The 20247-nt window shown below is 41.1% G+C and overlaps 1 protein-coding gene across 1 annotated transcript in view; it reads right to left on the reverse strand.

Annotated features, from left to right (window-relative positions):
• DNAH9 (dynein axonemal heavy chain 9) overlaps window positions 1-20247 on the reverse strand; it is a 1695107-nt gene that overhangs the window by 38666 nt on the left and 1636194 nt on the right. The window contains exon 68 of the mRNA XM_078654721.1: window positions 4467-4856. Coding sequence (XP_078510847.1) covers window positions 4467-4856 — 390 coding nt within the window. The remainder of the gene's footprint in view (window positions 1-4466; window positions 4857-20247) is intronic.

Consider the following 20247-nt stretch of genomic DNA (forward strand, 5'->3'; position numbering starts at 1 on the left):
GGTGGGGGAAAAAACAATGATTATAAAAAAAACACTTGCCTGCAGCCAACCCTGTTGCTCTCCTCTGCTCCTCTTCACGGCAGGAAAGCACAGGCTCTCAGAATGCCCTGCAGCCAATTTCTGAAGCTGCTCTCATGCATGAGAGTAGCTTCAGGATAGGTCTGAGTGCCCTCAATTTGCACTCCAAGAAAGACTGTGACTCTGTGCCTGCTCTTTCCAACCTGGCTGCATTGCTGTGTTGGAGAAAGCTTTCCCTGCGCATGACGGTTTGGGTGGCATGAAAGGGCCGGCCAAACCATCATGCACAGTGATAGTAGTGCACTACCACTCACCTCAGTGCCTATCACTACCAGGCCCTTCCAGCAGGAAATAAAAAATAAAAAGTGTTAATTATCATTTTAGTTTTCCTTTTCTGCCCTTTTTGTGGGGCAATGCACCTCTGCCAAAGTGGAAGAGCTGCCACTGACTAGCACCCTTATGAGCTTCATAAATGTGGCAGTACGTCTCATCCAGGGCCTGAATATGAGCACTTCACCCCCATCTTAATGGAATTCCATTGGCTCATCTTGCCGGAATTAACTATCTTAACCTAATGAGCGCTACCGCGTTTTCCCGCTGTGCGCTGAAGAAGTAGAAAAAGGCTTGTTCATGACAAAGCCAGCTCGTCATGAGCGCAGCATAGGTAACGCCCATGACGAGCTGGCTTTTAAAGACCAGCTCTGTCACTTACAAAGCCATCAAAACCAGAACCCTCACTTATTTTTCAGACAACCTCACCATCTGTGGTGGTTCTTAGCACACCCATAGTCAGGAAACCATCAGACTGCAAACTAAGATGTGTGAAAAAAAGATAAATTAAGGTTGAAGATCTTTTCCATCTATGCACCCAGAATATGGAACAACATTCCCATGCATAGAAATACCACATTAATACATATATATTTGAGTTATTCCTCCCTCTCTAGCGTTGTTGAAGTGAGGGAGGAAGCCCTGTAAGGTACTGCTATCCCTCTGTCATATTTCTTTGCATATTTCTATAACACAGTCACCAGCTGATGTGCCGCAACATTGTACAGCATGGTGTGATTCATATACAAATTAGTAATAATATTTCACCTGAGAACAATTAACAAGGTTGTATGCTTTGTAAACAACAGAAGCTACAGTTTACCAATTAAATGCAAAAAAATCACCAGGTACTAGTGTTTTAGGCTTCTTCTTTCTGACTTGTGTTCCTTTCTACTGTCTGCATCCTTTTTGAGTCATTCACTATTTTTAGCTACAGCCCTTCTGCAAGAATGTTACAGACAATGATTACTTCTCCTCCATACATTGCTAAAACACTCTGATTCCTCTCTCAGGACATAAAGTTCCAGAGAAGCTCAATGATAGTTTACTTAAACAGAGAGAGACAGCAAGTGAGAGATAGAATGTGTCTGGATGCACTCTGTACTTAAGCTAATGAGCATACACTAGCATTGTCACTGGAATGTCAGATTACCACTTTTAAATGATTTTCCAACCTTTGCAACTTCCAGCTCAATGAAGCAGAAAAACATTCTTATTGTATGCTGTCATTTAAAAAGTAACAGAGAGATTAAAGAAGACCCAGTACACATTGTTTTACAGTCTTTTGACCTAAACTGCTCTTTGCTGCACCAGATTTTGAAGGCTGAGGGGCTTGTTTATGAGCCCTTGCGCCACTTTTGCACTGCAGGTGCAACACTTTTTGTGACGCACCAGCAGGGTAAAAAATGTACCATGTTGCGTCATATTTACAAAGTGACGCATCTATGAGATTTCACTGCGTCACTTCTAGGACGCAAATGCATCAATATCTTATGCCTTCCTCACAACAGGCGTAAGACTGAAGCAGGCACATTTGAAATGGGACTTGCCCATGTGAAATGACCCATTGATGGAGTTGGGTAAACAGAGTTTACAACACAACTTTTACCATGCACTACCTTTATCACGCAACTTTTACAACGCAATTTGTTACAACGAATTGCGCTGGGGGGTGCTCTAGGATAGGTAATAGTTTAATTTACTATCCAACACCTTCCCTACTATCCACGGGGACTGGTGTTGGAATAGTAAATTAAACTATTCACTATCCAGCACCCCCCAACGCAAGTCGTTGTAACGACTTGCGTTGTAAAACCTGCGTTGTAAAGGCATGCGTGGTAAAAGCATGCGTTGTAACGACATACATCCATGGAGTTGCGTCACTTTCGTGACACACTCCAGCAATGTGTAATTTTTTCGCCTACAGATACGTCAGAAATACTGACGTATCTGTAACTCCTTGCGTCATGATGCGTCATACTGTAAATATGACCCATCCCGCATGTTGCAAGGACAGTGCAATGAAAAGTGACACAGCAGCGATGCGAGCGATGCACCACTTTTCATGAATGAGGCCCTAAATGTTTTTGGGCCAGGAATAAATGTAGTCGACAGTTGGGGCCAGATTTACTAAGCCCTTTCACCAAGCATGGAACACAAGGGCTTAAGTGAGATTTGCTAAGCCATGTAAAGCCAGTTTGCATGGCTCTCTATGGCTTAGTAAACCAGAGTAACGCAAGGTAGCGCTAATCGCTGCCTTAAGTTACTCTGCATTGGTAAGGCTTTCCATGGGTGGAGCATGGGCTTTGCTTTCAGGAGCACAAGTGAAAAACAAAAATGCCTCTAAGGATTGTTTTTGTGCATGAAAGTGCCCATTTCTGCACAAAAAAACATGCCTGTAATGCAGTTACTTTGCATCATGTCGCAAAGGAAGCCAGAGTTGTTGTTAGGCAGCACTCTTAGGTGCCAGTGTAGGAGAAAGCAGGAATATGATATGGATTCTTGCTGTCTCTCTGTCACGCAGCACAACCAGTTGTCTTGCTGCATTGTGTTGTGTGACATTTTGATAAATCTGATCCTTGGTGTTGTTTGTTTTCAAGTACGCACAGGGTTTGTTTTCTAGTCTGAATAGGTCACTGTGTTAGATGTAAGCTAGATTGTGTGAGGCAATCTAAAATAAACGTAGTATTAGGGCATTTAGGCAAGACAGCAGTCAAAAATGTTTCAAGGGAATCTCATTTTCTAAACATATTTCTAATAATGAACAGCTAATCTCATCTTCAGATTGGTAAAGGTTTAGATTTCCAAGGTCATGATTTGTTTGTTATTGACAATTTCTCAGGCATCTGGGGCTGAATATCAGTTCTGTCAGGAAGGTATAGAGCTGAAGACGATCTGGTGAGGGTGCAGCATCTACACCTAATGGAGACAGGTCATGACCAGACTGCTGGTGACTACCCGTTCCTGCGGTGTAAAAATAATGATATAACTACTTCTTTTGCTCTTGAACACTGGTTAGTTATTCCGGTTACCCTGATACTTGTGTATTTTAATTTTAATTATTACATTTTCCATCACAAGCAACCGGACAGTTGGTTCCATATACTTAGGACCATTTTAGTCTACATGTACCATATTGTGATTCATTGTGTAAATCTTGTATATATTTTTGTATATATTTGTTGTATAGGTACTCCTTCTTACTTTATGTCCTAAAGAGTCTGATAACTGAAAGGTCGAAACGCGTCAACACTGCAATATCAAAGTCTCTGGAAGGCCTGGATTATTGAATGTATCAAATACACTGTGTGCTGTGTTAAGGTCCATGACTCTTTGCTTTGCAAATACACACGGACCCCAGTGATTGTGCAGGAATTGGATGCACAGTCTCATATAGATAGATGTGTGGAAGATAGGAGTCGTCTTCATAGGGACTGAATTTGATGTTGTATTAAGTTTGTGTAATGTGTTGTATTATTGTTTTTTAATGTTCTGTGTATAGCATAATTGGTTTGTTGTTTGTATCACAATTTGTAGCAACTCTATGTCTCTCAGGATACAATTTGAATACTTGGAGAGATCCAATAAAAGAAAGATCTTGTAGTTTTCGAGCTGTGGCTATGATTAATTAATGTAACACACAGTATTAACATTAGCTGTATCTTTCCCTGCTTCCCAGCCCTTCTCTGTTTTTTGTATATAACAAGCCCATAGGAAGAAGGGTCATTAGGGCTATCCCCATTTTCATGTCACAGACTGCTTAAGGGAAGCAGAGAGTCCAGCAATGGTATGTGCCCACAGTCAGTCTATTGCTGTCAGTCTGAATGATGAGTCGGATCTAGTGCATTTAGGAAGGAAATAGCATGGTGTAAAACATCACATGGAGGAAGGCTACAAGAACAGAAGCCCACTTGAGACTACCATTCTGGCTATCAGTCCTTTTATCAAGTGCCTAAGAGTAGTATCAAACTTCTAGATTTTTTCTAACTCTTATAAAATGTTAAATGCAGAAACATTATCTTAACTGTTTGAAGGTCATTGCATTCTTTCTCACAAAGCAAAGTTATAAAAAAATAATAATACATTTCACCTAAGCATGAAAAAAGTCAGATATGTACCTGTGTATCCCAGCGGGCACCCTCCATGTACAAGCCATGTACGTAAGCACCTTCCCGAGGTGGGCTGCTGAAATCCTCGCGGTTCTTCTTGGTCACGTCACACTGTAGGGTCATTTTATCCAGTGGCCATTCATTCTTCCGAGCCATGGACTGCATGATGGCAGTCAGGAAGGATTGTGGATTGAAGAAACCTGCTAACCACACTGCTGACGGAAGGGCAAAGTCCCCTGTCCAGGTTTCAAGCTCTTTGATTCGGCTTAGAAGATCTACAAACCAGCCAGCGAGGCCAGACATTGAAGGGTATGCTCTCTTTGTCCATGAATCAGGCACGGTGTCGAGGAAAATGGAGTTCTGCAAGTTCTCCATGTCACTGGTCATGGTCAGTTCTCCCTGTGAGGACCAAGAGGGTGCAATCATCACATATGTAGACTGGAATGCAATGTTACTTTTCATGATAACTGGCATGATACACAAATACATCTCTGAAAAGTTCAACTGTCAAGCTCGTTGCTTCTAATCTAGACTGTTGTAAAATCAATTTGATTTTTTTTTTTATAAAACAGCACACTGTACTATGTTGCTTGTTAACATATGTGTAGAATGCATGCATCTATCAACATATACTGTTAGAGGATCTTCCAAAAACCAATTGCATCAAAGTTCAGGCTATTTTATAACAGGCCTGGGCATATTTCGCAGAGTTTTGCTATGCGGAACTCCCAGAAGATACAAAAACACTCAGCGAAGTTCCACAAGTGGAGGAGTACAGTGCGGACTGCAGTTTGTGCTGGTATTCCTGCCACTCGGGTAGAAATTATACCTGAGTGGCAGCTCGCGTTTGCAAACTTACCATGCGCGATCTCAACTTACCATTCGCATTCGCAAGTGGGGAAAAAACTCTGCTGCACATTGCAAAGCAGAGTTTTCTGCAATCCGCGAGCACCGCGGATTGCGGAGTGCAAAATCTCTGCAAACTCCGCAAACGGAGCGAAGTTCACTGCCCAGGCCTATTTTATAACTACTCGATGTGTCTGTGTGCTTGTGTGTGTGTATATTTATATATATTCACTGGCAATGTCATGAGTGATGTAATATGTGAGGTCATAAGCAGTGCAGTGCTGGGGCGTTAAGTTATTGTTAGCTCAGGTAACTATAACTGCTGAATTCCACTGGTTTTGTACGAGTGAAAGCTAAGCCTAACTATAATGTCCCTGTCATCTTTGTTTTTTTCTCTGAGAATTTCTAAGGTTTTTTAACTGTTATTTGCTAATGATAGCGCCCTGGTATCCTTTGCGTTTTTGTGGTGCTTTTCTACCATTTTTTATTGTTATTTCCTAATCAGAACATCCCTGTAAACTTTGTTTTTGAAGTGAATTCCTAAAGGTTTTGTAATTTTATTTTCTAACTGTAACTTGTAAACTTTGAGAATAAGCATGTAAGTGAGTACATTAGTGTCTCAGTGAGTGTGTGAGTGTGAGTGTTTCAATGGGTGTGTGATTGGATGTCTCAGTGGGTTTGAGAGTGGCTGCATAAGTGTTTCACTGGGTGTGTGAGTTTCTGAGTGGATCTGAGAGTGGGTGTGTGTGTCGGAATGAATGTTTGAGTGGGTGCATGGGTGTCTGAGTGGGTCTGTGAGTGGGTGCATGAGTCTCTTTGTGGGTTTGTTAGTGGGTTTGTGAGTCTCTGAGTGAGTCTTTGAATGGGTCTCTGAGTGGGTCTGTGAGTCTCTGAGTATTTATGTGACTGGGTGTAAGAGTGTATGAGTGGGTCTGTAAGTGGGTCTGTAAGTGGGTGAATGAGTGTCTGGGTGGGTCTGTGAGTGGATGTACGTGTCTGAGTGGGTCTGTGAGTGGCTGTGAGAGTGAGTGGTTCTGAGAGTGGGTGCTTGAGTAACTGAATGGTTTGTGAGTAGGTGTGAGAGTGAGTGGGTACATGATTGCCTAAGTGGGTCTATGAGTGCATGGGAGAGTTTCTGAATAGGTCTGTGAGTGGGTGTGTGAGCGGTTCTGTGAGTGGGTGAGTGACTGTCTGAGTGGGTCTGTGGGTGGGTATATCAGTGTCTGAGTTGGTCTGTCAATGGGTGTGTGACTGCCTGAGTGTGTGAGTGTGTATAAGAGCCACTGGAGAGGGGCCCGTGAGCCCCCTCCTTTATTTTTATATTTTATTTTTCAAATGTATATGTCTACCCCTGGACCTGGCTCACCCAGGGGCTTTTTTGAAAATAAGATCAGGAGCCTGTGCTTGTATTTTTTTAAAATGTTGCGCAAATTCACAAATCTGTCATGATTTTCAAGTAAACGTAAATGATATTATTGTAATTTAACAGTTATTAATAATACTGACTGCCAAACGTAGGTTGACTAGCAGGAAGTAATGTGTTTGCCATATGCGCTAATATGCTGGACAATTCTTTTTCAAGATGGTGACCAAGGTGCCTTGTTAAACTTCTCACTATGTCTATGTATAAATTGTGCTATGTACTCAACATTGTGACAAAGGCATTAATACACCGAAACGATGTATGCTTTTCTTCACTTTACGAGGATTAAATTGAGTACTGAATCTCCCCCGGAGTGCTGTGACTTTCATTTTTTTCAAAAGGAAATTGCTATATATGTAGATATATATATATTACCTACTGGCGGTCGCCAGTAGGTATATATAGTTAGGATTTTTTCTCTATGGGATTTTTGAAAATTCTATGTCTAATAACTTTGGCGTTTGTGGACGGAATTGGCTGAAATTTTCAGGAAAATGGCACATTTTGTTTCTGAGCAGCCCTTGAAAATTTGGGGGGGGTTTGTCAAGGGGGGGCCGAGAAAAAAGGGGGGTCCCAAAACGTGTTTTTAACATTGAGTTTTCCATAGGGCGGTTGGCCTCACTTTTAGCCCGAACGGCTGAATGGATTTGCACGAAACTTGGCAAAATTGTAGGGACTGGTAGCCCGATGTGCCTTTTGTAGGTCTCAATATATGTGCTCCAGTGGATTTTGAGAAATTAACGTTTAAAAAAAGATATATATCTGTAACAGCGGACCGGGCAGCGCTCCAGTACGCGTACTTTTCGCGCAACGGAGCTTTGTGAAGCGAAGCTGATTGGTTCTCCGGCGTCTGTAAACATTCCAAACAGTCCGTAGCGGCCGCCATCTTGTCTCTCGGTAGGATCGAGAGACAAGAGGAGGCCAAAGCGAAGGGGCAAATGACCATAAGGGGGAATAGTAGATCCTCGCTGACCCCCTACGTTTGATGTGGAGGTTTTAAAAGGGCCCCGCGGGGCAAAAAAAAAAAATAATAATAATAATCGAACGGCTGAATGGATTTGAACGAAACTTGGCAAAATATTAGGGACTGGTAGCCCGATGTGCCTTTGCTAGGTCTCAATATATGTGCTCCAGTGGATTTTGAGAAATTAACGTTCAAAAAAAGATATATATCTGTAACAGCGCTCCGCTTCGCGTACTTTTCGCGTTACGGAGCTTTGCGAAGCTGATTGGTTCTCCGGCGTCTGTCAACATTCCAAACAGTCCGTAGCGGCCGCCATCTTGTCTCTCGGTAGGATTGAGAGACAAGAGGAGGCCAAAGCGAAGGGGGAAATGTCCATAAGGGGGCATAGTAGATCCTTCCTGACCTCTTAGGTTTGATGTACCATTTTGCCAAGTTTGGTGTAATTCCGTTCAGCCATTCAGGCTGTAGACGTATGTAAATGTCCTATGGAAAATTGCATGGGGAAAACACATTTGAAAGTGTTGAAATTTAGAACCAATTAAAATGTTAGTTTGGTTTTGTATTTGTGTGTGATGAAAGTTGATTGGTTATGTATATATGTCAAATGAGAGGAAACCACAGCCATTTTGTGATACTACTGTCTGAGGTACATTTGTGAGGAATTTTTGGTGGTGAATTTCTGGTGTTTGATTTACACAGTACTAACACTTCTCCTACTTTTAAAAAGGTGAGTTGTTAATTTGTAAGGGGAACTATGTTGTACACTTGAAGATAATTTGAAAAATGTTTTCTGTTATTTATTTGCAGTCCTTCTGTTATACTAAATACTTGATAAAGTTAGTTTTATATTATGTATTACTAAAAACGATAAATGAAAGTGATTATTTTTTTCTGCAATTTACAGCAAGCAATTTCAAAATAAAATGGCTCACAATGAAGAGACCGTGGCAATTTCTTTTGAATTGTCCACTACATTGATTGAAATTGAGAGCACCAATAATGAAATATTGTCACAAGGAGGAGATGACTTGTATGATTCCATTAGATTGATTGAAATGGACAGCACCAATAATGAAATATTGTCACAAGGAGGAGATGACTTGAATGATTCCACTACATTGATTGAAATTGAGAGCACCAATAATGAAATATTGTCACAAGGAGGAGATGACTTGTATGATTCCATTAGATTGATTGAAATGGACAGCACCAATAATGAAATATTGTCACAAGGAGGAGATGACTTGAATGATTCCACTACATTGATTAAAATTGAGAGCACCAATAATGAAATATTGTCACGAGGAGATGACTTGAATGATTCCACTACATTGATTGAAATTGACAGCACCAATAATGAAATATTGTCACAAGGAGGAGATGACTTGAATGATTTTTTTTATCAATCTGTTGATGGCGAATTTATCGAATGTTTGGAGACCATAGAGTTAGAAGAATCATCATTGCAGACTTTTCATGAGGAAATTGCTGATGAGGACATGTTACTAGTTCTTTCAAATTTAGAAAATTCTGAAGAATAAATTTATATTTAGAAATCAAAAATTTTTGAGACATTATTCATTTTTATTTTTAATTTATGAGGTTGTAGCGAAGTGATTGTAGTATAAAATGAGACTTATAGTATAGAGTGCAACATTTTTATGTTACATGGTAAGTTTACTCATATTTACTTCCCTTCTGCCACTATATTATCTCCAATGTGTATTTGACATCTCTTCTTCATCTCCGGCCTCCTTTCTCTCACTGTCTGTCTCTGATGCATCCTATCGCTGCCATTTTGTGTAATTACAGAAGAGAGTAAAATAAAATAGTTCAGAACGTGAAAAGGGGGCAAAGTAGAGTACTCCTCACCCCCTAGGCCTTTTTAGGCGGTCCCAAAAGGATGAGTTTCTGCTTTCCTGAGAGATTATGGTATGAGTTCCATATACCACAATAACTTGCATTACAACATGCAAGATATCTATCTCCTATTACCAACTTTTGGAGATATTCGCGCTAAGCGCGAATATCTCCAAAAAGTAACACCTGCCCTGAGCAGTTCTTAGCCATGTTATCCAATGGGAGGTGGATAACATGGCTAAGAGCATTAGCTCGGTAATGCATGAATATCGCTGAGTTTTTTGCGATATTCATGCATTGCGGCCGTTTATTATCGCATTTGCGATAAACCTTGATAATAGCAAGGTTTATCTTCGATAATTTCTGACGATGCTTAGCGGTAAAAAATTCGTTGGTAAGCATCGTTAGCGATAAATATCGCTTAACTTTGGTAATATGCCCCAACGTCTGTTAACGTTCGATTCGAAGGAAATGAGGAAGTGTTGAAAAACATTGTCTGCGCCATCTTGCCTTTTTTAAAATGCCACACTTTTGTCGTGCACGGCAGCCATTTTAGATGCCTTGACCAGACCCACTCTCTGCACGCTGTCGATTCGTAGCATGGCTCCTCACCCTCGCAAGCATCTTCCCCAGGCACTGGTCACCCCCGCTCTCTGTCTTATGCATGGGCAATAAACCTCCCCCCCATCTGCGCTGCTCTTCCCTGAGAATCACACTCTGTGCCCGCCCGACCTCTCCCTTTCGCCCTATTCACTACCGCACCCTCTGACACTCCTCTTCCTCTGTGTCCGATTGTCCAGGCTATCACCTAGCCCTGTAGATGTAGTTTATGGCCCCAGCTGTAAAGAATCACCCCTCTTCAAAGGAGTTATAGTAGATCAAGGCCCACACCCGATGAGATCCGTCACACCACATGTGTTCCTACTATCTGAAAACCATCCTGTATTGTGATTGGGGAGGGGACCGAGCCTGAAGCGGAAGATTCCAGGAATGACTCTTTGTACATCAAAGTTTTTACAATTATGTGTCACATTAAAAATATATAGCACTCCAACAAAGTAGTAGGAATATAAAACTTTAATAACATATAAATATATACAACAAAACAAAAACAGTAAAAACATTTAAACAACGAAGAGACCGTGGCAATTTCTTTTGAATTATCCAATAGATTTATTGAAATTGACAGCACCAATAATGAAATATTCTTGTCAGTAGCGGTCTGTTGTGCGAATAGTTCCAAGGCAGCAGAACGCGCTGAAATCTAGATGGCACGAAAGTGATGTCTAGTAAGTTGCCGCCCAGCAAATAACGGCGTGGGGCGCCGCGGGGGTGAGTGAGTCCAGTAGGCACCACAGCTATTCTTACCGGCATTGCAGAATTACTGCTGGGGACAATGCCTGTGCTGTAGCAGGGTCACAGCAGAAACAAAAAGGATTCTGTTGAAGATGTTGTTGGTTTTAAATTTGAAAACAGTTCTGGTGTCAACTGCTATGCTAATGTAGTGGTTAATGTTTTGTTTTCTCTAGAAAATGTAAAAGAGGGGGAGGCAGTCCAAAGTTCCGTTAAAAGGGCAAAGGAAAGGATCGGTGGTTTGAACTATCAGTCAAAAAGGGGAGGGGGTGCAACAATTTTTCCTACCGGGTCACACTGTGCTTTCACCGGAACTGAGGTCTGCAGGATTCTAGTAATTCAAAGTGAGGCTGGCGCCAGCATGGGAGCGCCGACGTCCCGCGGATACAGTTTCGTCACTCCACGGGCGATCATGGCAGTCATTCCCTATCGGGGGTCGGAGACTCCCGCGGCTCCTCTAGAATCTTCAAGGTCGTGGAGGAGTACGGTGGTGGAGTCAACCAGTGACCGGGCCATTTCTTTATGCTGGGCCCGCTCTTGCCAGGTCAACGGCCATTTTGAGAGTTCGGTAGCTACTGGCGATCGCGGGGTCAAATGAGCGGACGGGCTCCACCCTGCCGGGCGAGACATTGCAGCATGGCCACAGTGGAAGAACCCTTTTCCGGGCGCCTGGAGCGCTGAGGGTGCAGCTGGGAAGCCTCCACCTGGGGAGGCGGGAGAGGCCTGTTCGCACCGTCTCTCCCTCCCAGTGCACCCCACGGCGTCTCGCTTGAGATTTGTTATGGCCGGACCAGGCGATGAGGACGAGGGGGGGGGGGTCGGAGGCATGTGCAAGACATCCCCCCCCAGTGTTGTCGCAGCCATTATTCAAGAAAGAAGAAGTGTCCCGTCCGTCTTCGGGCCGGGCTTCCGGTAGATGTCGGCCGGACGCCCCTGGCTCTGGCCCCATGAACGGGTTTCCTGGTTTATCGGCTGCAGCCGGATCCCGTCGGCCTCGGCCCCCTGACCGTTGGTGGCCGGACCGGAAGAGCATGTGGCGGGAGTACCTGCAACTCTCAAGGGCCACCGCGGCCGGACTGGGAGAGAGAGGGGAGGGTCGAGGAGACATTCCCCCCCCCTGCAACTGTTCAGCGTTGTAAAGGCAATCCCCTGGCCGGGTCCCGCTGGCCTCGGCCTCTCCTCCGGCTACACCCTACGTTAGGATCTCCTGGCCGAGGCGTGGCAGCAGGACTTGCCTTATATGGGCTGCTCCCGGCTGGGCGTAGCCGCAACCCTGCCCCACCTTGGAAGTTTCCAGAGTGGGGGCGGATGTTCTACTGACTTGCATTTTCCCTAGTCTATCGATTCTTTTGGCGTGGCAGGCGGTGGGACAGCGAGGGGTGATTTGGTTTCTCTTACTGTTTTTCTGGTCTCTCACCACTGGCATATTTTAACTTTTTCTTGTTTCTAGGACATTAATAGGTTTTATCATTACGTTATGTTATCGTTTCTTTGATCGTTGTTTAATAAAAGTTCATGTTCATCAGTGGCCTACTGATTTTCGTTTTCCTATTCTTTTCTTTCCAGGTTGTTTCATGCTAAAGTTTCTGTTAACAGGATACAGTGATCACTTCGTTATTATTGCATATGTCCTTTTCACTAGGGGTGCTCTCTGGTCGGGCCAGATGACGTATCTCTAGTAAATGGTCCGGGTGAAACAGGTGCATCAATCAGTGGGGAGTAGATAGGCATGACAGATTACAACGGGGGAGAAAGGTCCGCATTACGTACCCTTTCACTACTTGCAAAGATTTTCCTACGTTTATTTGCAAACAGGGAATACCTCCAAAAAGAACTAATTCCCAAACAGTCAATGTTCGGACAATCAATCAATCAATGAGGAATGAAATAGGTACGAAGTGTTAAAGGCTTGCGTTACCTACCCTTCACTATCTGCAAAGGGAGAGAGAATATTCCTATTCTTCCTCGTTTGCAGGCAGAGAAGATCCTTAAGAGAACCAACTTCGAACAATTCAATGCTCGATTCAAACAATCAACAAGGGGTACTGTGAACACAAATGAACGCCGCTTATGTACATACGCATTGCTATTTTCAACAGGTTGTTCCTAATGTTTCTATTTTAGCGAGGTCAAAAAGAGATCCCATTAGTGGCCTACTGATTTTGCTCGATTCCTTTTGTTTTTTTACACGATTTTTCGCTATCTGCAAAGACTAAACAGAGTATTGCGACTCTGTGCTTGTTTGAAAATAGAGAATGAACCAAAGAGAACAATCAATCAAATGGAGAGAGAAGCAGGCACGACGGATTACAAAGGGGGCAAAGGGCTGCGTTAACTACCCTTCACTATGTGCAAAGAGAGAGTACTCCTAATAGAAATGAGGGGTGGGGGGCAGCATTCAAAGCAGATCAGTGTGCATAAACACGAAAATGTTTTTACTTACCACATACTTGACATTCGACAGCTTATGATATTTGCTATTAAAAAACCATTGAAATTCACTGAAAAAACCATAGGTTATAGACCATATATAGTTAGGAATTAGCATTTACAAAACCTTGAAAATTCACTGAAAAAACCATAGGTTATAGACCATATATAGTTAGGAATTAGCATTTACAAAACCTTGAAAATTCACGGCAAAAACCATAGGTTAGAGACCATATATAGTTAGCTGGACATTTTATTGACATAAAACCAATGAAATTCCATATATAGTTAGTTGCACTAACTATATATCGCGCACCCGCAATCCACTGCTGATGATGTCACATATTACATCATTCATGACATGGTCAGTGACATCACTGATGACATCACTGATGACATCTCAAATGACATCACTGATGACATCACTGATGACATCTCATTTGACATCAATGACCACATCACTGATGATATCATTCATGTGACAATACAATGCATCTCCTCACATTTTAATATAACCTCTGTTTCACCCAGTGTTAAAAAGAGAGTATAATTTTTGAAACCATTGACACACCAATACTAGTTACTACATACGCACTCACTGATTGCTACGTCTACACACACCTTCACTCATTCACCCATACAATCATTCATACATACAATCACTCATCTTTACAACAGTATCATATGCACTCATACACCTATACAGACACTCACAGTCTGCCACTCATCCATGGAGTTACTCACACACCTAGTCAGTCCTGTAAAGAATCAATGACACTTCTATTTTCTTGTCTATACAGTTAAACATAGAGCACCTTACATTTTCAAACATATACTAACACATACTTACCTTCTTATACAATCATTGATACAAGTACAGATTGATCTGCACAGAGTCACACACCTCCCAGCTAGCCACACACACACTCAGTCTCCCATACAAATACTTGGGCAATCAATCAATAACCCATATAGTTACTCATATAGCTACTGATCAACACATGCAGCAGTTTACAGAACAACAGACATAATGATGCACAAATTAAGACAGTTTAGTCACTAACCCATGCACTCAGTGAGACACATTTAATCACTCACTCATACAGTCAGTCACGCACCTACTAAATCCTTCATCCAGACACTTCTACATCTACTCATTCTTCAATATGTAAAACATATTTAAACTTTTCAGAAACACACAGTCACTGGATGATGTCATCAGTGATGTCATTTGAGATGTCATCAGTGATGTCATCAGTGATGTCACTGACCATGTCATGAATGATGTAATATGTGACATCATCAGCAGTGGATTGCGGGTGCGCGATATATAGTTAGTGCAACTAACTATATATGGAATTTCATTGGTTTTATGTCAATAAAATGTCCAGCTAACTATATATGGTCTCTAACCTATGGTTTTTGCAGTGAATTTTCAAGGTTTTGTAAATGCTAATTCCTAACTATATATGGTCTATAACCTATGGTTTTTTCAGTGAATATATATATATATATATATGTAGATATATATATATATATATATATATATATATATATATATATATATATATATAAATGTATATATATATATATATATATATATATATTCACTGAAAAAAATAGGTTTTAGGGGTGTTATAGTTAGCTCGACATTTCACTCGTACAAAACCATTGAAATTCCTTCGTTATGAGTGAAATATCCAGCTAATTATAACACCCCTAAAACCTATGTTTTCTTCAGTGAATTTCTAAGGTTTTTTAAATGCTAATTCCTAACTATAACATGTCTGAAACCTGTTTTTTTTTCTGTGAATTTCAAAGGTTTTGTAAATCACAATTTTTAAATGTATTAATTGTTATATTAATTTTTTTATACTGATTTACTACACTTTTTTAACTATTTGTTTTTAGACATTTTATTTTTTAAATTACATTATAAATACATTACACATTACAAAATATACTTTCTCAGAACGAATTACTTTAGTTTAAATACTTTGCAAATAGGCAATAGAGTTTTAAGTACAGTAGTTACAGTTGTTGCAATGGGCAACACAATTTCAAACACAATGCAATATTGAGCTCAATGGGAATTTCTAGTTAAATGCAATTAGTTACTTTATGGATTACTTTTGTAACCACAGGACTGGATCCTAGATTCAGTCCTGGGACATCTCCTGTAAACAGTTGAGTAAAATCGTTTTGGTTACTGTAGTGATTTTTAAGGAATATTATTGTATTTTAAAAGTTGACACTTAGAAACTTTTTCACATAGAATCACCAATGTTATCCTATGGAATGATATTCATTTAGCAAGTAAATAGTGTTATCGTTACTTTTTGTTACTCAGTGGTGGATCCTGGACCTAGGAATGGTGCATCTCCTGTAAACAGTTTAAGAATGTGTTTAAGTTATACAGGCGATTTTTAAGGAATATTTGTTGTTTGTGAGAATCGACGCTTAGAAACTTTTCTTGTGAAAACCAGACAATGGATTCCTATGGTAAGAAATACAAGTTACTGGTAAGTACCCTTAGAATTACTTTTCAGGGTCAGTGCTGGGCTAAAAGATGCAGCACTGGGTTCTCTCCTGATAACAGGTGAGTAAATCGGAATTTGTTGTTCGAATTATTTTAGGTGAATATTTTAAAGTTCGAAAACTCCACACTTAGAAGAATTTCCAAGTGAAACCAGTCAATGTTAACCTATGGAAGGAAATTCAAGTTACTGTTAAGTACGGTTAGAATTACTTTTCAGGATTAGTACTGGGCTCAAAGATGCAGCACTGAGATATCCCCTGATAACAGGTGAGTAATTCGGAATTCGCAGTTTGGCTGATTTTAGAGGGTCCCTAAGGTCTAGGTAGCCCACTAGGTACCTCCAATAAGCGCCACAGAGCTGTGTTGCAGAGAGGTGTAAAAAGGGGCATGGCCTCTGACCACCTCTCTGCAACGCAGCTTCCTGGCGCATACTGGAGATACCTGTTGGGCTAACTAGCTCTCAGAGACCCTCAGTATTGAAAGAGAATTAATTCCCCAACCTAAAACCCACAACGGGGTACAGTGGTGAAAGAAGGGGACGTGGCCTGAGGTGACATGTCTGCAAACATGCCCTGTGGTGCGTTTTAAGTTAGAGAATTAATTCCTCCTCAATCCTGTGGGTCCCTGGTGGCCAACTAGCCCACCAGGTACCTGCAGACGTTCAGAGATGTGGCAATCAACTGTGTATAAGGAAAGGAACTCGCAGATCAACAATAATGTATTTATTTTAATACTCGAATAAATTAAAAAAGCGAATAGCACCTTTTTAAAAAAATAAGGATAATAGGGGTTTTGGATAGGGAAGTGTATTACAATTGTGGACAGAAACTGTACACAGTAACCAATAAATATACTTGCTTTAAAAAATAAATACTAAGATATTTATTTTAATACTCGTATAATAAACAAAGAGAGAAAGAATTAAAAGAAAAAGAAAGAGCGAATGGGTATGAAGATATAAAACAAAACTAAAACTGTTTAACAAGTTTCACTTTTACAAAAACTCGTGTGCAAGTTAAACAGTGGAAATGTGAGCATGTTTCAACTGAAAAACGTGACAAAAAATGGGAGGAGAACTAACTTGGTTCCATACTGAGTTCAAAACCCAAAACGTATATAAACTACACCCGTAGGATGATTACTTTAGTTTCTGTGATTTAATTATGGGTGACCAAACTACGAGCAAGATAAAGTTTACGATCGTCGGATTCATCTTCAGTTTATCGTCCATTTCCTCAGAGGGAACATAAAGTTAATGTATATATTATAATATATAAAACATTTTGCTCCCTCCAGAGGAGTTGGATGTATGTCGACGGAAGGAGGAAAGAATTTTAAAGAGAGGTAAATTAATAGTATAAGTTTATGCTTTACATATTTTTCTAATGCAAGTATATTATTATGATTTTATTAATATGATTTCTAAATGTAGTGTGTAAAAGTATAATTGTACTTTAGAAACGAAATGACGTAGAAAAGTTCATGTATTATCGTTCCGAATTGAAAATACTACAAAGAAGCAGAAAAAAAAAAGGTTTGAAATATGTACAAAAAAATGATCACGTAATTCTCTTTTTCTTCTTTAGAGAAAATGCGTTTATCAGTATGTATATTGAGTAGTACTGTGACCTATTTTCACTCATGAAGAACTGGAGGTTTATCGTTGCAAGCAGTAAACATGGAAACATTTATTAATGTCAATTAACAAATAATAAAATAATCTTTTTTAACAGTCACAATGTTTTCATAAAGAGTAATTGAAAAGAAATGTACAAAAAACAAAAAAGAAAGATGAAGTAGTGGGGGAGTGTTTGTAGTAGCACTTCTATTCTACTTTATCTGAAAGTAAATCATTCCCTCTTATATTAATAAGAATTTAGGGCAAGACTTTAATAAAGATTTGAATAGAAAATAGTGTTTGCGGAGAAAAAAGAGAGTGTGTGCATATTTATATAGCACCAAGTCGACCTAAAACTATATCAGCAATTTACATGAGCACCGTATTTACAGTACATTTTCAGGCAGGCGTAGATTACATAATTTCTCTTCAATAACAGGATGTGGACGCGACTCAGAGGCTCGAACACTGATTTCCAGCACCAAGTTCGACAGTGTACCTGAATGACCACATACGTATATATATTAGCTGCCCTTCATGTGCCAAAAACTGCATCCTAAAGCTTTCATAGCCCTCTATTACTACAGCTACAACACTCCCTGAATGTACAACAAACATTCATATTCGCAGAAATACATCATGTCCACCATCTTATATGTGTGCAACTATGCATGAATATAGGGTCAGCGATACCCCGTACCTTCCATGTTGGCCATGCTGTTGTACTTTACAGATATAATGACACATATGCGTTTAAGACCCGGGTGACGTCAGCACTACAACACGGACAGCCGAATCAGTTGATTTCTCATTTAGCTCACGACGGAACGACGCCCATAGTTCTGGAATCATGGTTCACAGCCTCGCGCAGCACTGGCATATGTCAGTCCAGCCCACTCCGCTTATGCTTTCAGGAAACCACAACAAATTTAAAGACACTTTCCTAACACTAAAGCGACGATAATTTTAACGTTGTCCTTGTAAATATGCCCCCAATATTGCAAGAAATACAGCGAAAATTCATGTTCGCAAGTGAAAACCTTGTTAATATAAAACTGTGCACTTAACAAATCAATCCACCTCGCATATTAAACATGTTTAATTCAACTTCAGAACACATGTTAGGATCCAACATAAACCGCAATTAACGAGAGTTTTGCTCTCGGTCGGTATGTTGTCATACCTCCCTCTTCCTTTTTATATTCTCATAGAAACACCTACTTTCCCACTGAGAACTCCTACATTGCAACTCATTGGAGATACGAGGCGACCCATTAGCAAACCAGGTGCTAACATGCATTATTGCATCTTAGCGTCACCTAGTAAATAGGGCGATATATTTTTCACCTCATTTTTGGCTTTTTTTAAAAATTGCAGCAAAATGGCACTTGGTAATATGCCCTCAAGTTTGCTACGACAAAGTGAGAATCTTGACTCCCGCCCTGCAATAGCAAACAGCAGTGTCCCGGGGGCAGACATCCCGAGACACAGCAGGAGCCGCTCCTGGGGGGGTGATGTTCCCCAAGGCTTTCGACTGCTCCAGAATGGAGACCACGTGGCCCCCCTCTCAAAATATAAAAAGTCCCGGAGGGTGGTAGTCCCTGGGACGGACCTTTGAGCTCCCTCACCCATTTATTTTGGAGCACCGAGGAATGGCGGTCCCCGGGCTACAGAGCCCCTCTGGACCCCCACCAAATGTAATATTTTAGACCCTGGGATTTGGCCTTCCCAGGTAGCTAATTTTTAAACCAGAACAGGAGCCCGCACCTCATTTTTATTTTTATTACGGCAGATCCATGCACCCAATGCACATTTCTCCGTTTTTCAACAAAACAACCCACATTTTTTAGGGGCCAACGGGATCCCTGTGGGACCCCCTGAGCAGGTCTAGAGGGTCAAAATATTTCTTACCTGCCCCCTTTATACATTTTAAACACTTGTCCCACTACTTTCTAGACCCTTGCTTCTACCGAGGCACAAAATGGCTGCCAACACTTCCTGGTTTCGAATGTTGACAACCACTTGATAGCCAATTAGCATTCAGAGCTTGATGGGGATGTTTTGGGACGTCCCTTTTTCTTGGCCCCTGCTTCAAAGGCAATATTTTAGATCACGGGATTGGTCCTTCCCAGGTAGGTCATTTTTAAAAAGGCACAGGAGCCCGCGCTTCGTTTTTATTTTTTATACGGAGGATCCATGCACCCAGCGCACATTTCTCAGTTTAAAATTTTTTTTTAAATTGGGGGCCCTAGGGGTCCTTGTGGGACCCCCTGAGCAGGTCTAGAGGGTAAAAATATTTCTTACCTGCCCCCTTTATACGTATTAAACACTTGTTCCAGTAATTTCTAGATCCTCGCTTCTATCGAGGCACAAAATGGCTGCCAACATTTCCTGGTTTTAAATGTTGACAACCACTTGTCAGCCAATCAGCATTCTGCGCTTGATCGGGACGGTGCGCTTATGATCCGCACATTAACCGAGGCCATAGATATATATGTACTTTTAATTGTGTAATTTTCCCAGGAACTACTGAACAAATTTACCCCATATAAGAAAAAGGCCCGAGTCTGAACCAAGGACTATAACTTTGCCAAACTTGGTGTAATTCCGTTCAGCCGTTCGGGCTGTAGCCGCGATGAACGCTACCAATGGAAAAGTGCATGTGGAAAACACATTTTGGGACCCCCTTTTTTCTCAGCCCCGCTTCACAAATCACCCCAAGACTTTCAGGATAGGAGCGGACCAGAGCGCCCCACC

The sequence above is a fragment of the Lissotriton helveticus genome, chromosome 7 (assembly GCF_964261635.1).
Source record: "Lissotriton helveticus chromosome 7, aLisHel1.1, whole genome shotgun sequence".
In the NCBI taxonomy this organism is placed as follows: Eukaryota; Metazoa; Chordata; class Amphibia; order Caudata; family Salamandridae; genus Lissotriton; species Lissotriton helveticus.